The following is a 22,290-nucleotide window of genomic DNA, read 5'->3' as shown; positions in this document are numbered from 1 at the left end:
TTGAGGGGGTTTGACAGCAATGGAAATTGTTCTTTATGTGGATATTTTTACAATATACTTATGCTTTTCTAAAATATCTACATAATCACTGTGGTTAATTTGCACATAGATATACATTCAACAGTCAATTCCTATAAACAAGAGTTACTTCTGGGTTTTTCAAAATATCACTTGAATGTATATAATTTATAGTGGTATGTCTGTCTCTAGTAAGTAAGAATTCTGACAGTAAAGAACACATGAGTAACCCCTCTGTATATCACCTTGATGATAAAATTAAAAGAAAAAAGAACAAATGTAAAACTTTTTAAAATCAAATTTAACTGAGAAGTTATCTTGGTATGATCTCATTTTTAAATCAGTGTCTAATTATTGGAAGTCATTATTCAAGCAAACGTTTATGCCTCTCATGTTCATGTCTGTGATTCCAAAACCTATTAAGCAAGAATCAAAGTTAATTATTTTGGTTGTTACTTCTATAAGTGTGTATTCTCATAGTTTATTTTATATTTCACATATAGTATATATTTCCTTTGTTTGAAAATGTTTTCCTTATTGAAATATATGTTATGACAATATTAGATATGCAATGTAGTTTCTGCTCTAGTTAATATAGATTCATATAGCTACATACATTAGCATAATAGCAATAAAGCGTTCAACAGTGATCTCTAAATAATAGAAACTCTCAGGTATGTAGATTAAATAAAACCAGTGATAAACATGTACTTCATTACATAGTTTGAAACAAGGCCAACTGATATTTGTCATTCTGAAAGCAACTGGAGATGAAGATCTCATAATCTTCCCTCCTGATAGACTACTAGTGGGGTATTTATAGCCTCAAATGTAAATCAGGAGACTACTGCCGTGACACTGTTAACTTCAAACCCTGGGGCACTAGAATCTCATTCTCTCTCTCTCTGTCGTGAATAATCTATCATGTGTAACATACAGTAGTATACACTGCATTCCAGAAAAGAAATCCATCGGCTGTCGTATTTTAAAATGGATAAATGGAAAAGAGTAAAGGATTTGTTTTCTTTGTTGATTTCTGCTTTTGCTTTTTAAGCAGACATCAAAGAACATTCGGATTGAGATCATAGCTCTAAGCCTTAATGATTCTCGAATAACCATGGATGACACCATCCAGCGGCTCTTCATTGAATGCCGATTCTACAGCCTTCCCGCTGAAGAGACACCTGTATCACTTCCAAAACCCAAGAGTGGGCAGTGGGTCTACTATAACTATTGCAATGGTATGTATATATGATTCCTTTGTAATCCAGACTTTTAGGTTCGTCCCTTTTTGTCTATGGTAGAAACTGGAGGAGCAGAAAGTCTAATTCTCTAATAATCACATAAACTCATGAAAGTTTTGAGTGGGTTACATAAAGTTGAAGTAATACTATGGTTGAGAAAAAAAACAGGAAAGGAAGTATGTCTAGTTCATACAAAGAATACAAACAGAAAAATGTAGTTGCATTTAATTGAAAAATATGACATTTTTGAATAGGTAAAAAGTGCTAGTTTTTTTCAATCATATCATTCAAATCATTGTGGCTTAGTTTTTGTCTAGTGTTCTGTTCAGTGTCATCATACACATGATTTTTACAACACGTGTACATCTCTCCCAGCATCAACATGGTCAGGATTGTAACTTAGTACTTTATAGGTTCTCATAGGAAGCAGATTCCTCTCTTAGGAAAAAAAAACCTATTGGCCAGTTTAAGTTCTTAAATCAGTCATTTGTTTTTACGAACATTACCTGTTCATCAGTGTACAGTTCAAAAGAGAAAAAAGCTCATACCAAGCCACCATAGGTATAATGTAAAAATGTTAAGTTCTCTCTATGAAATGCTAAGTTTCCTTCATGAAAGCAAACATGAAAATGGAGTGTTGGTTATCCTCAGAACACAACATCTCATACTAAATACTAATATTTTTCATGGCTCTTAGAAATTCATTTCAAAAAACATGAATAAAACTCTCGTTTCTACAACAGCAAGATTAACAATGTCAGTAATGACTTTTTGCAACATTTTTGGAAATATGTTTAGTACTTAGATGGTAATCATAAATGATGTGTTGGCCTTGAATCCACAATTCTTGTGAATGTATACAAGGCATTTTAAATTTCACAATTTCTTGTTTTCTAATCTAGTTGCCTTCTAGCTCAAATTCTAGTTTCAGAAATTACACGGGAAATAAGCCAGGTGGTCAGGACAGGAATCTCATTTCTCCTTTTCACTCAATTTTTTGTATATATTTTTTATTGTAAAAATACTGTACCTAGTGATTACAGTTACATAAGTAAGGTAATGAGTACATTTCCTATCAAGCCTTGTTACCTCCTCCTTTGTTTTTTCCCTACCATCCCTTCCCTCCCCACCTCCCCAAGTTGTAAGGTTCATTTTCAACATAGTGTCTTGTACATCTCATTGTTAAAATGGGTCAGCCTGTATCCTTATCTTAGCATTTTTGTTATTTCCCTTCCCCTCCCCAAATTAGAAAAATGTATATACAAGATTCAGGGCACTGGAATCAAATACAGTGAAAACAGGGAATATACCATGGGGGAAGAACATACAAAAGAAACAAAAAATCACATGGTACATTGTAAGTACATTAAAAACAACAGCAAGAAAGATAAAACTACTTGTGTCTCTATCTTAGGGTTCATTTTGCTTAGCATCATCTTATATGGTCACATGTACATAGCTTTTGACCTTTTCTGATTGTCCTAGACATATACTAGTTATTGCAAATAAGGGAAACCATAAGACCTATGTTTCTTTGGATCTGGCTTACTTCACTTAATATAATTTTTTCCAAGTCTTTCCATTTCCTAACAAATGGGGCGATGTCATTCTTTCTGAGAGAGGCATAGAATTCCAGTGTGTGTGTGTGTGTGTGTGTGTGTGTGTGTGTGTGTGTGTGTGTGTGTGTGTGTGTGTGTGTGTGTGTGTGTGTGTGTGTGTGTGTGTGTGTGTGTGTGTGTGTGTGTGTGTGTGTACCATATTTTCTTGATCCATTTATCTACTGAGGGGTATCTGGGTTGGTTCCATATCTTAGCTATGGTGAATAATGCTGCGATAAACATAGTTGTGCTGGTAGCTTTAGTATGCCCTTGTTCGTGATCATTTGAGTACATGCCCAAAAGCGGGATTGCTGGGTCATAGGGGAGCTCTACGTGGGGTCTCTTGAGGAAACTCCATACTGCTTTCCAAAGTGGTTGAACAAGTTTACACTCCCACCAACAATGCAGTAGGGTTCCCTTTTGGCAACATCCCCTCCAGCATTTTTCACTCACTTCATATTAAAATTTTCCAAAAATATTTCCTCCAGCTTTCTATGGACCCTTAACTGCCAAAATACCACAAAAATAAACCATAATTATTGGTAATGAAATAAATTTTCAATTAATTTCAATAAAGGTACCACCAAGAGGAAACAAACTCCTTTTCTTTCCTTGTATTCTTTGTAAAATTCAGCAGTAGAATGTTGGCTAGTATGGCAGCAAAAGTTGTTTAGAAATTAACTATACAATGAGAAACTTGCTTCAAGAGCTTTGCAAATCCTTCCTTGAATCCCAGATCCTTCTCTGAATCAAACCTATAGTACATGCTCATGTTTTACTAAGATCTGTCTGGGTTTTTGTTGGTGGTGGTCGTGGTGGTTCTTTTAGTTTTTTGTTACTGCAAGGTGCCTAGCTAATTGATGTTTTAAGAAGGGTTTATGTTTCTGATTAATTTCTTGCCATCTGACCACAAGAAAATGAATTCATTGGGTTTAGAAAATTAATTCATTGGAATTAGAAATTAAATCATTGGAAGTGTTTGCTACATTTTTCTCCAGCTTCTGTTCCTAGTAAGATTTGTCTATGAGAAATTTTCAAGATGAGTTGAAAAAAAATTAAGGCTATTTTTAGGGAAGAGAACACAGTATTCTCTTTGCTTAGAATCAAGGTGAGGCTGCTTTATCACATCTAAAAATTGAAGTCCTAGGGAATTCACAAATTCACTAACCATACTGGAAGTCTTATTTTTTCACTAGTTTTAAGAATGAAAATGCTTATTCTTAAATTACTATAGTTGTATCACTGTCACAGGGAGATCACTTTTTAACTCTTTAGTTAATAAGCAACTATTTCATCTAATTATTGTGATGATGTAACATTCAGTTTTTACTTAGTATAGGTCAATGTAATATAGCCTTACATCTTCCAAATGTCATTAATTGTAAGTGAAAGTAATTTTATTTCCAAATTGACGTAAATCAAATGGAAGATTTAGAAGTCAATCAGTATATGGTCTCTCTTGTCTGAACACTCTACCTGTAGACAGGTTAGCTAAACCTAACCATGACTGTAGTGTACATTTGTGATTTGAATCTATCCAAAAAGAATTTGAATGCCAAGGCCTCAATTAGGCACATAAGCTGAATGGTGTAGACAAGTGATCCCCAGGATCACTCTCAATCAGATTCAGTCTTTATGAAGAGTTCCACCTCTGCACACAAATACACCTTACTATCACTGAGAAAGCTAAAGTTAAATATACTTCTTATACACTGGTCTCAAGAATAAGACATTAGTATTTTATTGGGCTTGAGAATTTTGCTGAGAATGCTGAGAAGGCAAGAAAATAGTTTGGGGGAAGAAAGATTAATGGTAGGTCTAAAGTATGTTGTCTGGGCTGAATAAAGCCTTCTAGGGAATTGACAGTGGGAAGAAAAAAGATTAATGAAATAGTGCAAAGTTTTTATGAGACTTATACAGATCTGTCCCTTGGTCTCTGAGGATTGAACAGTCTATCTTTTGGAAGAATTAAAGTTTAATTCAGAAAATGAAAAGGATGTAGAACATCAGATTTTGTTACTAATGGAAAGACAAATTTGGCAAAGATAAGGATTATGGTGATGATAATACTTTAATACAAAACTTATCTAAGATTCAAGGTTATTGACCTTCTATAATTAAAACATCTGCATTTCTTATGGGCACATGACATTGATAGAGAATATAAGGATTTCTCCAACTTGCAAAGTGAAGACTTTTTACTATATTTTTAATTGACATAATAATTATGCATCTTTATGGATGGGTCATATGGATATAGAGAGAGACACACACACACAATATTCACATCGGTATAAGGCTGTCTTCTCAAATATTTATCATTTCCTGTGTCTCAACACTGAAAATCCTTTCCTCTAGCTTTTTTGAACTACATCATATATTATTATCTATGGAGTACGATAAAACACCAATACTTATCTCCAAGTATAATTTGGTATCCACTGATCAACTTTTCCCCATCCTTCTTATCCCCACTATTCTACTCTCTGCTTCTGAGATTAACTTTGTCTACATTCCACATATACTAGCCTGGATTGTTCCACTTAACAAAATGATTTCCAGTTCCATCCATGTTACATAAGTGGCAGAATATCATCCTTTTTTTAATCTGAACACTATTACATTGACTAAGAGGGATATATTTTTAAAGGTGGACAACTGAAGACCAACTCAAGTATTTGTATTTGTTAATCAGATTTTTTCAAGTCCCTGGAGTTGAACTTAGGGCCTCTCACTTGCTTAGACAAGCACTTTCCCTATTTCCTACAGTGTTCAACACAAGCATGTTAATAGTTACTGACCCCATTCAAAATAGAGAAAGAAAGGTTGGTCTAAACAAGCATTCTCAATGTGTGGTACCCTGACCAGTAACACTGGGAACAGGTTAAATTGCGCATTCTCAGATTATCCAAGATCTACTGAATCAGAAACTAAGGATACAGCTCAATGATCTGCATTTAACAGTCCACCAAGGGATTACAATGCATTAGATTGAAAACCATTGGGTTAAAATTAAAGATATCCACCCTAAACAGTGTTTGTGCAAGAACAAGAGAGCTGTAATTCCAACTTGTCACAGTTTTAGGGAACTAAGCTTATTAATAAAGAACTAGAGTTTTCTCGGGAAGGTATACTTTTAAGCCAAAAGATTTAATTCACCTAGAGTGAACATCCCTTTATAAAAAGAGTGAAGGAAAAATAAGTTGGTGTTCCCTGTTCCTATTACAGAACGCTCTCACACTCCAGCCTTGTGCTGACAAAATGCTCACCACTTACGCAGCAGGAAAGGTTCAGCTTCAAATGGAAGGAAAAATGTTAGCATGGAAGGAGGAGTGATAGCATAAAAGAGGCAGACATTATTGGGTTCAAGACCCAAGTCTGCTGCTTTCTACAAATGTTAACCTCCTCTGGTCCATTTAGTTATTTGCATTTTTCCTGTTTTGGGGTGTTATTGTTGTTGTTTATCAGTGTCTTGATATACATAGACGAAGCTGGCCTAAAACTCACAATCCTGCCTGAGCCTGCTATTACAGATATACACCATCACACAACACCCGTCTCTGCCTGGTTTTTAACCCATGTTAAAAAAATTCAGCTGTTGTACTCATATTCAATCACACAGTAAATCGTAGCTACCATTATTTTTATCTTTATTAGGAGAACAGATAAGCCTCTGTGCTGGCCAAGCAGATGAAGCAAAAGTACCAGGAAAACCTATCTTTTAGTTTTTACTTTTTTTTACTGTCTTATTCTTTTACTATTTTAATGATATAAGTTTTTTGTTTGGGGAGGGGGAGTTGGTGATACTGAGGTTTGAACTCAGGGCCTTGTGCTTGCTAGGCATTCTTCTACTTAGGGCATGGTTCCAGCCCTTTTTCGCTTTTATTTTTTAGAGGTTTCACATATTTGCCAAAGGCCAACCTAGACCACCTACCCCTAGCCTCTCACGTAGCTGGGAATCATGCCACCATGCCTGGTTTATTTGTTGAGATGGAGGCTTACTACATTTTTTCCTGGACTGGCCTCAAACACCAGTCCTTCTGCTCTCCACTGCTTAAGTATGACCTCCCATGCCTGGCGTAAAGGGCACATGTAGAATTTCCGTATAGTTCAGCAATTCCACTTCTGGATAATTACCAAAAAAGAATTTAAAGCAAAAACACAAACTCTTGACAGCACTGTTCACAATAAGATTGAAACAACTCCAGTATCACAAGATGAATAAAATGTGGAATACATATCAAAAACATGATTCAGCCTTAGAAAGATATTAAATAGCTGGACGCCAGTGGCTCACACCTGTAATCCTAGCTACTCAGAAGGCTGAGATCTGAGGATCACGGTTCAAAGCCAGCTTGGGCAGGAAAGTCCATGAAATTCTTATCTCCAATAAACCACCAGAAAGCCAGAAGTGGCGCTGTAGCTCAAGTGGTAGAGTGCTAGCTTTGAGCTGAAGAGCTGAGGGACTGCGCTCAGGCCCAGAGTCCAAGCCCCACGATTGCCAAAAAAAAAAAGAAAGAAAGAAATTAAATATATGCTTCAACATAGATGAACCTTGGAAATACTGGTTCTTAGTGAAATAAGATAGGCACAAAGGATAAATGCTGTCTCACTCAACCTATATGAAGTACCTAGAATAGGCATAACCTAGAGTAGACAAATTCATTGAGACCAAAAATAAAAGAGTGATAGGCACTGGGAAGAGAGAGGAGTAAAGAGATTTTTAACAGGTAGAGTTTCAGTTTGGGAAATGAATAGGTTTGTTTTTTTTTTTAATTTTTTTTTTTTTTTGTCAGGCGTGGGGCCTGAACTCTGGGCCTGGGCGCTGTCCCTCAGCTCTTCAGCTCAAGGCGAGCGCTCTACCACTTGAGCTACAGCGCCACTTCCGGTTTTCTGGTGGTTTATTGGAGACAGGAGTCTTACGGTCTCTGCTGCCCGGGCTGGCTTTGAACCGCGATCCTCAGATCTCAGCCTCCTGAGTAGCTAGGATTACAGGCGTGAGCCACCAGCGCCCGCCTGAATAGGTTTTTTTTTAAAGTGTAAATGTACCTAATACAACTGAAGCATTTGCCTTAAAATGCCTAAAATGTTAAATTCTGTGCTATATGTATTTTACCACAGTTTAAAATTTTAAGCTATTGCAATTCATCAAAACTGCTCAAGAGTTTAATTGAGAAAGCTTTTATCTGTATACTGGATTTTGGAATCCTGATTTTAATTCAAAGAAAATGTTATTTGTTTATCTAAGACTCTAAGAAGTTTTGGTGACATAAAAGTTAAGAGTTGATGTCAAGATGCACAGGTCTGAAAAGTTATAGGTAACTAACCTATTTTTACTTTTTAATCACTACATTTGCCCTCGTTTTCAAATGTATAAACCAGGATGGCATAAAAGCTGTACAACTCTGAAGGAAAAGAGGGTATGAAATAAATCTTGAGTAAATCATTTTAAAATATCTCATTTGGAAAAACAGAATTCCCATTTAACTTGGTATATTGGCAGCCTCTAAAAAAATGAGTTACTATTGGCCATCATCTATTAACATGACTTTCTGGCATTTATAAGTGTAACAAAATGCCCTGTACCTTATATCATTATTGACTCATTATACCACTCAGCCAACCTGTGAATGAGTCACACATACAAATAAGAGTTTCCTGTAAAAAGCAATGAGCCAGGCAGTGCTCTCTGACCCTGGCTCTCCAGAATGGGTTGTTACTTTGGATGCTATGTCTTCAGGATTCCCAGTTCTTTGGAAGCACTCACTCACTACTATGTAGCCATCTTCAAGGCTCCCACTCCATGTGCTTAACTCAGTACCAGGCATATGTTTAGCCCTCAATTAATATATTGTTCACCATAATTTGTAATGGAACTAAAATTGTCCAGAGGAACATATTCAATATGAAATCCTTTTGTTCCCAGGAGATCTGAAGGAGAATTAGCTTTAGAATTGACATAGTATTCTTTTTACCCTGTGCACACTTTTGATCCCAGATAATGTCTAAGTTGAGATTGTATCACAAAGGAGCCTTACATCCAGGTTGGTATTTGAGAAAGAAATGTCTTCAAGAAGCTAAGGTGTGGTTGAAAAGAAAAGCTGAAAAGAAAAACAAAAAATCAGGATGAAAATTTAGTGTTTATACTACAGATATCATTCCCCAAAGTACACTTATTGTCAGTGTCAAGTGTTCACCATCTTCCTGAAAGTACTCTTGGTAGGCATGTAATTTCCCATTACAGCTACACAGTCTGCTATACACATTCCTGCATGGCAGCATGTACCTTTACCAACCAAAGATTTAGACTTCACACTTTAGCTAAAAACCTCTCCATTCCTTCATTCAGGCACAGTCTCCATCAACCATGGATCTCCTTCCCTAGCTCACTAGATGCCTTTTATTGCCTGTTGTGGCAGCAGAGAAGGATTAAATTACCGAGGCTGTCAGAAAGGACAAGCACTCTGCAATACATTATCATCACTCGCTTCTTGGGTGAAAGAAAATGCAGTAAATCCCTCAGTACAAAGCAATAAAGACCACTGTCTTCTGTCATGACTGCCAGTGTCATTAACAGGCAGTGACAGTGATGTGGCACTCTTAGATGTTGCTTGTAGCTTTTCTGACAGTATGCACAGAAACCTGCCAGTAACGTGACATTAGATCACATGATCTTCAGGTTTAATTCTGGTTTCTGGAGCGGTTTTCTTTTCCCAGGCATACAAGTGTGGTGGCAGGTATTTATAAGAATACAGAATTGTCCTATTGCATATTCCTAAGTGACTTCATTTTGTGGATTTTTTTCTTCTTTTTGGCATAGTGATCAGCATGGATGAAGAAACCAGCCAAGCAAAAAGAGACATCTTAAAAGCTATACTACTAAAGCAAAAAATGCCTAATCAAAGGTACATTTAAGCAGTTTAAATTATCTGGTGGTTTATATGTAGATTGTCTGCAGAGTGATGTAGTTAAGTAAAAGGAAGTAGGACATAAGATGAGGAATTGAACTCTAGAGTTCTCTGATATACCTATGTCCTTGAATGCATGACCTCTCTGGATATCTTTCCTCCTACAACTATAGTGGTCCTACCTACCATATGGAGTAACAGAAAGCATCTGGTAATGTTTTGAAACTTAAAGACTGTGCCATACACAGAATTACACCAGTATAACTGGAAAGAATAGGTTAAAATCCTACCAACTCAGAAGGCTGAGATCTAAGGATCCAGGTTCAGAGCAAGCCACAACAGAGAAGTGCCTGAGACTCTTATCTCCAATAAATCAGCAAAAACCCAGAACTGGAAATCTGATTCAAATGGAAGAGCACTAGCAGAAAAAGCTGAGCACAGTATGAAGCCCAAAGTTTAAGCCACAGTACTGACATAATAAAGGTTTGAAAAAAGAGCCAAATGCTTGGTTAGAAATTCTTCCTTCACGTAGGTGCTGTCTGACTTTGGGCAAATTATATTCATCTATGAAATAGCAATGATAATGCTATGTAGGGTTATGAGCGTGAAGTGAAGTCATGAAGCACAGGTGTAGTACCTGAGACAGTGCATAGAGGTGTTCATCAAAGCCACTCCCAGTGGTGGTGGTTATAACAACTCATCAGCCTCTCGGTATTTCATACTTTTGAATGTGTGGGAGATTTTTCAGATTTCAATAGGAGACTTGGAAATTCTGGTTCAGTAGAGAAAATAAATTCATTTTAGAAGGAAAAAGATTTTTCCCTTTTTAGTTTTACCTTGAAAGCTTTTTGTTTTTTATTGTTGTTTGGGTGGTGGTTTGTTTTTTGTTTTGTTGTTTGCTGGTTCTGGGGCTTGAACTCAAGGACTGGGTGCTGTCCCTGAGCTTTTTTTTCTCTACCCCAAGGCAAAGCTCACAGACTTTGCTGCCCAGTCTGGCTTCAAACTACAATCCTCAGATCTCAGCCTTCTGAGTAGCTAGGGTTACAGGCATAAGCCACTCGCACCTGACTCCTTGAAAAGTTTATTTGGGTTTATCAGACAGGTAAATTTTTAAAAATTCACATTAACTCTAGTGACTCCTATCCTCCCATCATTGACTCTAAAAATACCCAAGCACCCACAAAGATACCATGTTCACATCACTTCTCAGAAAAACCTAAAGAGCCTATAGGAAGTGACTGACCCTAGCTAACAACTGCAGAGTTCATGTCTCTAGTGCTAACCCCATGAGGGGTTATTTCACACAGCCACAGCCAATAGTAACCAGGCAAGGTTCTCACCTTTCATAAGTACTCAGGTCACATGATTTCATGTGAGTTCAAGTAGCCCCTACTATATGAGAACTCATTTTCTCCTATAGCCACCCTGTTCCCTAGCCACAGCTAGCAGCTGACTGGTCTTCCTCCAGTATCTACAGTTCTAAGACATTGTAGAAGGCATGGTTATAGTACCTTTGACACTTGTATATTTCCATATGCATGGTGAGACATCAGGCACTTTTTTAATTTTTATTTTTATTGTAAAGGTGATGTACAGTAAGTAAAGCCAGGCGCTTGTGGCTCACACTTGTAATCCTAGCTACTTAGGAGGCTGAGTTCTGAAGTTTGCAATTCAGAGCCAGCCCAGGCAGGAAAGGTCGTGAGGCTCTTATTTCCAAATAACTACCAGAGAACCAGAAATGGCACTGTAGCTCAAAGTGAAAGAACACTAGCCTTAAGCAAAAAAGCTTAGGAACAGCACCCAGGCCCTGAGTTCAAGTCCCACAACTAACAAAAATTAAAATAAAAGGGAATACATTGAAATAGGACCTTAAAATTGTTTACTTGAAGTCATAATTTTGACACTGACTCAAAGTCCTCTTTTGGTATGATTTTTTTCTCTTTAGCAGTGTTCTACTGAGCAGATCCACAACTAAGACAGACTATAACAACAAGTAAACAATCAAACCAATTACATATTGTGATAATTAGTAACAGAAACTGAACAAGTTAAATGTTAGAAGAGAATAAAAGAAGGCAAGTGTGAGGAGGCAACAGACATTTAAACTGATTTATGAAGAATGAGCAGGCCCAATCAAGTCACAGGGGCTGTGGGCAGATGGCCCCAGGCTGAGGGAATTGCAGGCATGAGGAAGATGCAAGGGGTGTTCCAAGGCCGGGCAGAGAAGGTTAGCAAGACTGGTCTCTTAAAGGCTGAGAGTTTCAAGAAGGAGAGAAGGGTGAGGAGACAGGCACAGCTGGAGTAGGGCAGAGTCACTTGATGATTTTGACCTCCACTGGGGTTATTGGCCTCTGCCTGGGTAAGAACTCAGGCTCTCACACCAGACTATCAGCCTCAGCAAGCTCCACCTCTTCATTCTTTGTTAAAGGTAAGATGTATAAGGAGTGTGTGTGTGTGTGTGTGTGTGTGTGTGTGTGTGTGTAAACTGGATTAGTTTTTAAGTTATTCTAATGAATTTCCTCCCCTTTGAACTGAACTTTATAGCTTAATTTTATTTTGCATATATTTTCTAGACAACGTCTTAGTATGTTGCCCAGGCTGGCTTTGAACTGCTAGCCTCAAGTGATCCTCCTGTGTCAGTTTCCCACATGGGGAAATCCAGGGTATAACATCAGACCTGGCTTGTTTTAGTTTTGATATCTCCTTTTGTTCTGCAAAAATCTAAACATTTCCACTAATTTTTCATTTTTAATCCTTTCCCTGGAATTTAATATTTCCTCATTTTGTCTCAGTATATTTATATAACAAAGGTTAATAGCTTGCTTTTATAAAGTGATATTATTCTTAGGAATATATACTTAAAGATACATTAAATACATGAAAACAGCATTGCTATGGCCTGGTAGATTGTTTTTCCTGTATATCTTGCCTTGTTGAATGTGCATCACATACTACTTCTACTAATCCTTCTCTTACAACCACATTCATTTTAGGGAAACATCTCTGTCAGCAGTCATTCTGTTGGAGTAACAGCAATGTATAATTTAGGAATCGCACAAATTTTCAAGAGTAACTTTTCCCATATCATCTTTTTTTCCCTTAGAAAAATTGAAGCTTAGGGACTTTACTGGTAAAGCACTTGCCTCACATGTGTGAGGCCCAGCACCACAGAAAAAGAAATATTGAAGCTTATATAACTCTACTTAGATTTAAAACAGCACTTATAAAAAGAGCAAACATTTACTTAGTGTCCTCTGTTCCAGGCATTTTCTTAACATGTATCATCCCATCTGATCCTCACAAGAGCCCTATAAAATATATAAAGATAATTATCCCTATTATACACAAAGTGAGTTCAGAGATTAAGTAAGTTGTCCAAGATCACACAACTAAATAGGAGATCAAGAATGTGAACCAAGTCTGGGTGACTGAAGCCACTTTATAGTAAACCCTTCATCTTACAGGACATAAAATGTCTAGTCTGTCCCTTGAAGGGTAGGATCTGCATCCTTCATCATTATTGTGTGAAGAGGTGTTAACTTCAATTTTGATTTAAAATGTTTCAATTTTTCTAATCAAACTATAGTTAACTAAAAGCAGAGAGTTGGTAAAGGAATGAAATGCTGAATTTATCTCCAGCAAATTGATTAAAAATACTGTCATGTTTACTTATAGGCATTTGGAAAATATTTGTATTTGCAAAGGTATGATTTCTCGTACTTAGATTTGCATGTTTTTTTTTTAATTGGAATAGATATATTTCAAAAGTTTAAAATGGCAAAGTTTACAAGCATCCGTGGTTTCAGCTATGCTGCCAAGACATATCAAAAGAGTACTTAACTGAAATTCCTGCCCGTTAGTCAATCCAAGTGTGTTTGGCCCCAACACAAGCCACTAATTCAAATCGGTTCCATCAGAACCCTACAATTATGTGTGTAAGAGTAAAATAAAACTTGGATTCTATGATTGTAAGTTAAAAGATTGCTGAAGTAATACAAACATTTGATATAGCCATTGAGAACTATATCTTTATCTAACGTGATTCAGACTATTGCCCCAGGAACTTGGTCTTTGCATTTTGTAGAACACATACATTTGGTTAAGTTGCCTAGTGCCAACTCCAGAATGGTATATGCTAACAAAAATGATGCATTTCTGTAGAATCTGCTGACTGTAGAACCTAGGTCATCTTCACATTGTCCTTTTAATCTTGTAAGTAGAGGTTTCAAAATATGATCAGATACGGTGAACCTAGTCCTTCCCTTTGCCTGGTAATTTTCTTAGCACTAAGACTCTGTAGAATTTGGAATCTAAGAGTAAGTTCATGTTCATTTGAAGGTTCAATGTACTTTAACAGTTCTGAGTTCATATAAGAATTGAATCTTTCTATTCTGTTCTTTCTATTGGGATACTTGAACTCTTATCATTGAGTATGAATTTTTATGTTTCCATGTGGGAAGTCAGGTGCTGGTGGCTCACACCTGTAATCCTAGCTACTCAGAAGGCTGAGCTCGGAGGATCCTGGCTCAAAGCCAGCCCAGGCAAGAAAGTCCATGAGACTCTTATCTCCAGTTAACCACCAGAAAACACAAAGTAACACTGTGGCTCAAAGTGATAGAGCGCTAGCTTTGAGCAAAGCAGTTCAGGGACAGTGGTAGTGATTTTTCTCTGTCCTTATGCCTCCTCAGCATTCGCTTCACTGTGGTCAGTGACCCTCCGGAGGATGCACAGGATTTGGAGTGTGAGGACATTGGCATTGCTCACATCGACCTCGCCAACATGTTCCAAGAAGGAAAAGACATCATCGAGCAGAATATTGATGGTATGAAGATGATATGATGGTTGAAGAGTCACTAAGTGTACACAGCCAACAGTTGCTGAAATCAGGACTTTTTAATCAAAACCTTTTTCCTAGGTACACTGGAGTTGAGCCACAGTAGTCAAATCCTTTGTAACTCCCCTGCCTTCTACTGAAGCCGGCTCTCTGCCCTTCTCCCTCTTTCCTTTCTTTGGCTGATAGAAATTGTAAGATAATTCATTGACCATCACAAGGAAACTATTCATTTTTTGGTATTGAGTGTAAGGAATTTTTTGTTTTTTATTTTATTTTTTTTGCTAGTAGAACTGGCATGAGCCAGCAAGAATGTTTTTTTCATGTTGTTTATAGGAGACTCAGCTAAGACACTTAGACTTAAGCATCTGAGTCAGTTATGTTAGACTCATTATGGTAATGCCTTCCTTTGGACTTCTCTGTAACTCCCATGTTAGAGTCACTGAAGGAACTCTGGATAGCTTCCCGCTGGATTCCCATAGGTGGATAAGATTCCAGACCAAATGTGCAGTGCGAGATTTTCATCTCACCAGAGGTGGTTCCCAGTAGTGTTTAATTTCTACCTTCTATTTATTATACAGCATATTTAGCACTTTCTGAAGGAACTGTATTTTATAAATCATTCTTTCCCATCATAATCAAGGAAGACTTGAGCTACATCTAATAAATGTAAAAATGCAACTGATAGCCAGGTGCTGGAGGCTCACTCCTATAATATCAGCTACTCAGGAGGCTGAAATCTGAGGATTGCTGTTCAAAGCCAGCCCATGCAAGAACGTCTGTGAGACTCTTATCTTCAGTAAACTACTCAGTAAAAGCCAGAAGTAGTGCTGTGGCTCAAGTGGTAGAACACTAGCCCTGAGCAAAAGAAGCTCAGGAACAGCACCCAGGCCCTGAGTTCAAGCACCAGGACCAGCACCAAAAAAGAAAAGAAAAGAAGGGGCTGGGAAGGTAGCTCAGTGGTAGAGCGCTTGCCTTGCAGGCATGAGGTCCTTGGTTCGATTCCTCCGCACCACATAAGCAGAAAAGGCCAGAAGTGGTGCTGTGGCTCAAGTGGTAGAGCACTAGCCTTGAGCTGAAGAGTTGAGGGACAGTGTTCAGGCCCCACAACCGACAAAAAAAAAAAAAATACAACCAATTCCTAATTCAATTAACTTAGCAGAGACATCTCTGAAAGATGTTCCTTATGCACGCATTCAAGAACACTTAATGGAGCAGCTTCTTAGTGCTAAGGGGTTTGTTCACACCATGGTCCTACATCAGGCTACTTGTCCTGGATATGTGTCATGCACTCAAAAGTCAGGATCAAGCCAAAGAATTGTCCCAAGTTAGACCAAAGAAATAAATGAGAAGCCCATTCTGAGGAATCTTTATGAAGTATACACCTGTGACCTGGTAGCCCAGAAGAAAGATGAAAAGATTAAAGTATCACTCTGAACTCTCAAAAACTCCTAGACCAAGAGAGTCTAACAAAAACACCAAAATTATTTCTGCTCTATACTCCTGATCTTTTTCCAGTTTTGTTTAGCAACCATGTTCTCCTGTGATTTCACAGAAACCATACTGGGCTGAATTTCAGCTGCCCTGGCCATGTTTACAGAAGCAGTAAGAAGACCAGGCACTGTTGTGGCAGAATTGGAATTCTGCATTCTGTGTTACATAGATGTGAGCATCCCTAGGAAGAAATCAAACAGGAATATCAGCTGGGTTCAACTAGGCCAATGTGCTTCCCCAACCTCCCATTCTGCATCTACTCCTGTACTGAGTTTTAAAGGTTTTCTCACATACTTTCTTTTAATTAAAACAAAGACAATTGGATATGGTGATACTTTCTTTTTTTTTTTTTTTTTTTTGGTCGGTCGTGGGGCTTGAACTCTGGGCCTGGGCGCTGTCCCTCAGCTCTTCAGCTCAAGGCGAGCGCCCTACCACTTGAGCTACAGCACCACTTCCGGTTTTCTGGTGGTTTATTGGAGATAGGAGTCTCACGGTCTCTCCTGCCCAGGCTGGCTTTGAACCGCGATCCTCAGATCTCAGCCTCCTGAGTAGCTAGGATTACAGGTGTGAGCCACCAGCGCCCAGCAGGTGATACTTTCTTGCCTCCAGTTCCACTACTTGAGAGGCTGAGGCAGGAGGATCACGACTCCAATGAACTTAAATGAAGTTCAAGTAAAACCAGAAGGAATATAAACAAAACATTATAAAGACTCTTAAGTACTGTCAAACTCTCAAAGTCCAGAATTCTGGCTTTAGGTCACTCAAGTACCACTATCCACAGAAGCATGCAGTCTGAGGTATTAGATTGGGATCCTATCCAGCCATGTTTGGGTAAGGCTCAAGGCTTTGGTCCAGAGTTCATTTCAGGGACACCTCTGAAAACAGAGGTCTCTCCCCCGCAAAGCTGAGGGGCCTCAGAGCAGTCCATAGACCACAACATTCCTATGTCTGTCTGCCATTTTCATTTTTCAAATTTCATATAAAACTTGCTTTAAATGGAATGTTTTCTTTAGAAAGATAAGTAACCAATCCAAATTAAGATCATGTAACATCTTTACAGTGGTTTGCCATTCTGAAATTCGTTGTTCACACCATGTGTTAGAACAAATTCTAACTTGGTTGTTACATCTTAATCCCTTTTAGACATTTATTGTCTTAAAAATACCTGTTGCTAGGTAAACTTAAAGACTAGGTTATGTTTTAACGCTACAAGTATGCATCTTCATGAACATACGATAAAAGTTAAGAGTATGAAGTATGGCTGAATTTGGGGCTTTTAAGGAGCTATTTTTATTTTCTCACTGACTTTTTCAGCTAGCCCATCTCAAGAAAAATCTGATGAATGAGACTGACACTTCCTTGCTATTTTCTCCTAGTTTTTGATGCACGAGCAGATGGTGATGGCATTGGCAAGCTCAAGGTGACAGTGGAGGCGCTCGATGCCCTACGGTCAGTCTACGAGCAGTACAGAGAGGACTTGGAGGCTTGAAAGAAGCAGCTCCAGAGGCATCTCCTACTTCTAAGTAAATGCCCACATGAAAGCTCTTAAGATGAGATTTTCTGTAATTACTCTGGTGTATATAATCTATAATTCATGGGGTGCTGGGAGGGTGAGGCCTGGGTTTGGGTTTGAAATGTTCTAGTTTTGTATAGTTTTTCATTTGTTTATTTTTCTATTCCCTCCTTCCCATGACTGCTACCCCTAAGGACTGAAGTTTCTGCAGTGGGTAACACCTTCTCAATAATTTATACCTACACGATAGCTTGAGAAAATGTATTTGCATTTTGAACATTTCCTACAAAGAACTGAAATGCAATTCCCATTTTTATTTTTAATAAGCAAAAGCACGAATCTTAAGAAAAAAACTATAAAAAACCACTTTTATGTTATCCCTAATCATCCCACTAAATGGAATATCTGTGATTAGTCTCATTAAGAGTTTTATACTGTGAAGATTTTATTAGAAGCAATATATGAAAATTACTTGGATTAATGTGTTAATCTTCCTCTTTAAAATGCTAATATCCATTTTATACACATTAAAGCTCAGTATGCATTTTCTTTGATGCATGCAGTTTCTATCAATTAAATATAAAGAAGGAGAATTGACACCAACTTATCAAATTACTGCAAGGGGTGTTTTTGTTTCTATTTCTTGAAAATTATATTTGTATTGCTTTCATGTATTTGTAATAATATGGGATCTAGAGGCATGTCTATATAAAGAAGTAATAGATGGGATGGGAAATTCATACTTTTGAAAACTTAGTTTATGACACAGAAATTATTTTAAATATGACTAGTTTATGACATAGAAATTATTTTAAATATGACTAAATTCTGCTACACTTAGACCTGAAAGAAATATCTTTTTATCATTTTTTTAAAACTTACATCGAGCTTATACAATGCTGGAGTGCATGTGGATAACCAGATCCTCAAAAAGCAGTTGAGAAAGTTAATTTTCTAGCTTTACCCAATCTCACTGAAGGATTTAATTGATATTTTTAATGGAGCTGTGAATCAGTGCTGCAAAGGAATTGTCTCTAGAGGTCTAGGATATAATGCATTTCATTTTTTAATTTACTTTTTTATTTGTCATTTTCTTCAAAGGATTTTTATAGGCTGTGGGTTTTCACTGTTTGCAAACAGGCTATGTTCCTTCTTAAGCATATGTAAAGTATTCAGGGAGATAAGTAATTTATTAAAATCTACCTAATTTGCCGTGATATATTAAATCTCTGCTTCAGTGATCACAGACCATTTCATTTAGAGAATTAGGCATTCCCTCTTTGTGTGATTAAAGCTCTGGAAAATGAGTTCTTTGCTCCTATTTGTGAACATTCAAAGCCTGCTAATGGCAAGAAGATGGAATAGATTATGAGACAATTCATTACAGTTCAACAGGGGAAAAAAAGCAGCTATAATGCAAAAATGCAAGTATGAATATCTGCATATAGTTTGAACCATCTGTGCTCTAATGGCTCCAATAATGACTCTCATCTTTAGGAGGCTTTGAAATGACATCCATACAATATTAATTTGTTGCTGTACATTGTGGGACCAGTAGAGTATGATCTGACCACAAAAATCTATAAATTCTGTCTCTACCATTTGGCCTCCCTGTCCTGGAGCCTGCCATCTCCAAGGGGAATCTTGCTCTCATCAAACTCTGCAAATCTTCCTGACAACTCATTCCTCTGGAACCTTCTAGCAACCACAAACATCTGCAGACAAAACCTCTCCAATCCTAGTAAACAACCACATGTTTGTTGTCACTTCAGCTGGCTCTGAGCTCATCATCTTGGCCTCCCTTTCTAGCTTTCTTTGGCTTTGTGCAGTTACAGTGTCATTAAGGTTCCGTAATATTCCCTGCAATAATTTAAAACAGCCAGATTATACCCTGGGATTAACTGAGTGGTTTTTGAGACATTTATTGTGGTATTCTCCCAGAAGGTTTGTATTATTATTTTAAAATGTTACATCCTAAACTAAATACCCTCTCTGCAGAGAGAAAAACTGGGTTTCATTGGCTTCTTGAGATCTAAGTGGCAAGGGGAAGTTTTTATCAGTGAATCAACTGTATAGAATCTATAACTCAGATAAGATTAGGAGATTAATCCTGTTACTCTCACATCCATGTTTATTGTAATATTTAAAACTTGCTTTCTAGTTTTAAATATTCAGTTTCAGAACTCACAGATGTTCCCAGCACTCATTTTCACACATAATGGCTGACACATTTTGAAGTAGGTAAGTCATATCAAGTCCTCTCATGGAAATCCATTTGTATTTACTTTTTCTTTTGTCTTATGTTAAGCAGAGGTCATTGAAAAGTTCACCACCTTTCAGCTTGAAGAGTGATGGTTTTTCTCTCAGTGAGCCAAGCTTAAATAGTTAAGGATGGCAGGAGATGATGGGTACTGCCCGCCACGGCCTTGTCACCCAGACACACCCATCAGAGGTGAGGCTTTTGTGAACCTACAGCTCCCAGTGTAATGCACACAATAAATACACTTAGCACTTGGAGGCTGGAAATTGTGCTTATAGTTTGGAAGTATAAATAGAGACGTGATGTGGTGTGTGGAAGAGCGTATTTTGCATGGTTTGTTTTTTGGGGATTTTTTTTTGTTTTTTGTTTTTTTTTGTTTTGCCTACTGTAGTAGAATTGTCAAATTCCCAGCCACTGTCATGAGAAGCAGTTGACAAAAATAAGTTTTATGGTTTACAGTGTGGTTTACGTGGAGAACATTTCTCTTCACTCTCAGTTTCAACATGTTTTCTAAATTATCATGGTTTGTTGCCATTTAACTTAAATTAGGTTGTTTTTTTTTTTTTAGAATAGAGAATATGTTTAATCAAATAAAGAGAGGCCACATTGAGATTCTGCTGTTCCTGTCATTCATTTGTTACCACAAAACACAAGTAATTTCTATGTGTGATGAAGAAGTGTGGCTGAGAAGTGGTCACATGACTTGGGATGTTCTGCGTGCACCCATGTTCCCACAACAAAACTCAAATGATTTTAGTAATCTGACATCAAGGGCTGGAACAATGAAAAACAGCTCTTACACATGTTCTAACAAGAATCTGATTAACATTTTTGTGGATATGGAAAAATAACTTTTTTTAGTCAAACTGGCACTATTGCTGAATTTAGAATGATTTCCTTATGTACAAAATAGCAAAATGTGAATCATGTCTGTGAACAAATAGGAGAATGTCATCTTTGTGAAACACAACATAACCAAAAGGGAGCTTTGGGGATATAAAATGATTGGGTGATTGACAATATCAGCATGATAATTCAGCCCCCACAATGAGTACATTTTCATAAGTCACTCATGCCTGAAGGCCTGTGACTACCTTAACAAAGAAAAACTAAACCGATGATTTATTATAGATTGGGCAACATGCTAATTAAATCCATGAATGGAAGCAAAAACAGCTTTACATCCCCTTTGTTCAGAACAAAAAACAACCTCCTGGTCAACCAGAAAGCTAGAAAATATCAAAGCGATAGAAACGAGTGTTTTAAAATCTCAAAATATAGAATTAGAAAATATGCTCTTATTCCAGTCTCTTACATTGCAAGATAGAATTTTCACTTCCATTTCTAAGTACCACCAGTGGACTGCACCACACAGTCTGACCTCCTGGAAAAAATGGGTTCATTTTACAGGTATTGGTTACCTTTTGTTCTTGCCCCTTCATTTTCTAAATGATATTCACTAACAGTGAGTCATGTCTCTCCTGAGTTCAGGCCTCTAAAGAGAGGTCTGGCACTTTCCTGAGGCAGAGGCCTTGGTTTTGCCTCCTGTTCACTTTACTCATCCCTGTAAGTATCCCCTCTGTTCATTAAACACCGATGGGTTTTTTTTCTTTTCTAAAAAAGTTAGCATCTTCATTTCTGTATCTGACCAACATCTCCCCCATATCCATCTACCCACTTAGTTTTAAAGTTAAAGCACAGCTTTTTCCTCTTCCTACTTTTCCAGGTATTCCAAAACATTTCTGTAAAGACTTGCGTCTTTTCCCCCATCTTTTTAAGATGAGAGGCTTACTGTGAGGCCCTAAACTGAGCTTGCTTGAACTCAAAATCCCCAGACTCCCCATAACTGGAATTACAGGCACAAGACCACTGTGCCCAGCTCAGATTTGTCTCAATTTGCATGACAGGGGTCTTCTTAGCCCTTACTGAGGAAACTACAGGAATAATTTTCCTATTACTTGCTTCTTAGGCCTTTTCCCAAGTCACAGAGATACACAAGAACTCCAAAGTTCTTAGTAATCCTCGGGAAGGCCCTAGAGACTATTTTTTTTTCCAGAGAAAATGTAGGATTTTTTAAAAATTATTTTCAAGTAGTTGTACAAAGGGATTTTAATTTGACATGTCTTTTTAAGTAGGTTTCAATTTAACATGTCTTTGTGTTACAGTGTCACCCCGTCCATCATTCCCTCATCTATCCCATTCTGACCCACCTCATTTCTTCATTTCATTTTCATACATTGAGGATTAGGACTATATTGTTCTGCTCCCCTCCCATTAGTCCCTTTCCTGGAAGTGTTCAGCTATTATAGCTACTCATTTTAACCTGTCAAATTTTCAAAGAGGTTATACCATGGAAATCTACCTTGATGTATATCCACTCAGTTTGATTGTGTATATGACCCAATGTGTGTTCATACATTTACA

General features: G+C 37.5%; 1 protein-coding gene across 2 annotated transcripts in view; it reads left to right on the top strand.

The window, feature by feature from the left end:
• The window catches only part of Rpgrip1l (RPGRIP1 like), a 99,111-nt gene extending 78,633 nt beyond the window's left edge, over window positions 1-20,478 (top strand). For both annotated transcript variants that reach the window (XM_042689960.1, XM_042689961.1), the window contains 4 exons: window positions 1,076-1,259; window positions 9,681-9,765; window positions 14,457-14,590; window positions 17,470-20,478. In XM_042689960.1, the coding sequence (XP_042545894.1) occupies window positions 1,076-1,259; window positions 9,681-9,765; window positions 14,457-14,590; window positions 17,470-17,582 (516 nt within the window). In that variant the 3' untranslated portion in view covers window positions 17,583-20,478. The remainder of the gene's footprint in view (window positions 1-1,075; window positions 1,260-9,680; window positions 9,766-14,456; window positions 14,591-17,469) is intronic.
• The last annotated feature ends 1,812 nt before the right edge of the window (window positions 20,479-22,290 follow it).

The sequence above is a fragment of the Dipodomys spectabilis genome, unplaced genomic scaffold (genome assembly GCF_019054845.1).
Source record: "Dipodomys spectabilis isolate Male_0828 unplaced genomic scaffold, ASM1905484v1 ptg000130l, whole genome shotgun sequence".
NCBI classification, from domain to species: Eukaryota; Metazoa; Chordata; class Mammalia; order Rodentia; family Heteromyidae; genus Dipodomys; species Dipodomys spectabilis.
This window is presented reverse-complemented; position numbering and strand designations above follow the sequence as displayed.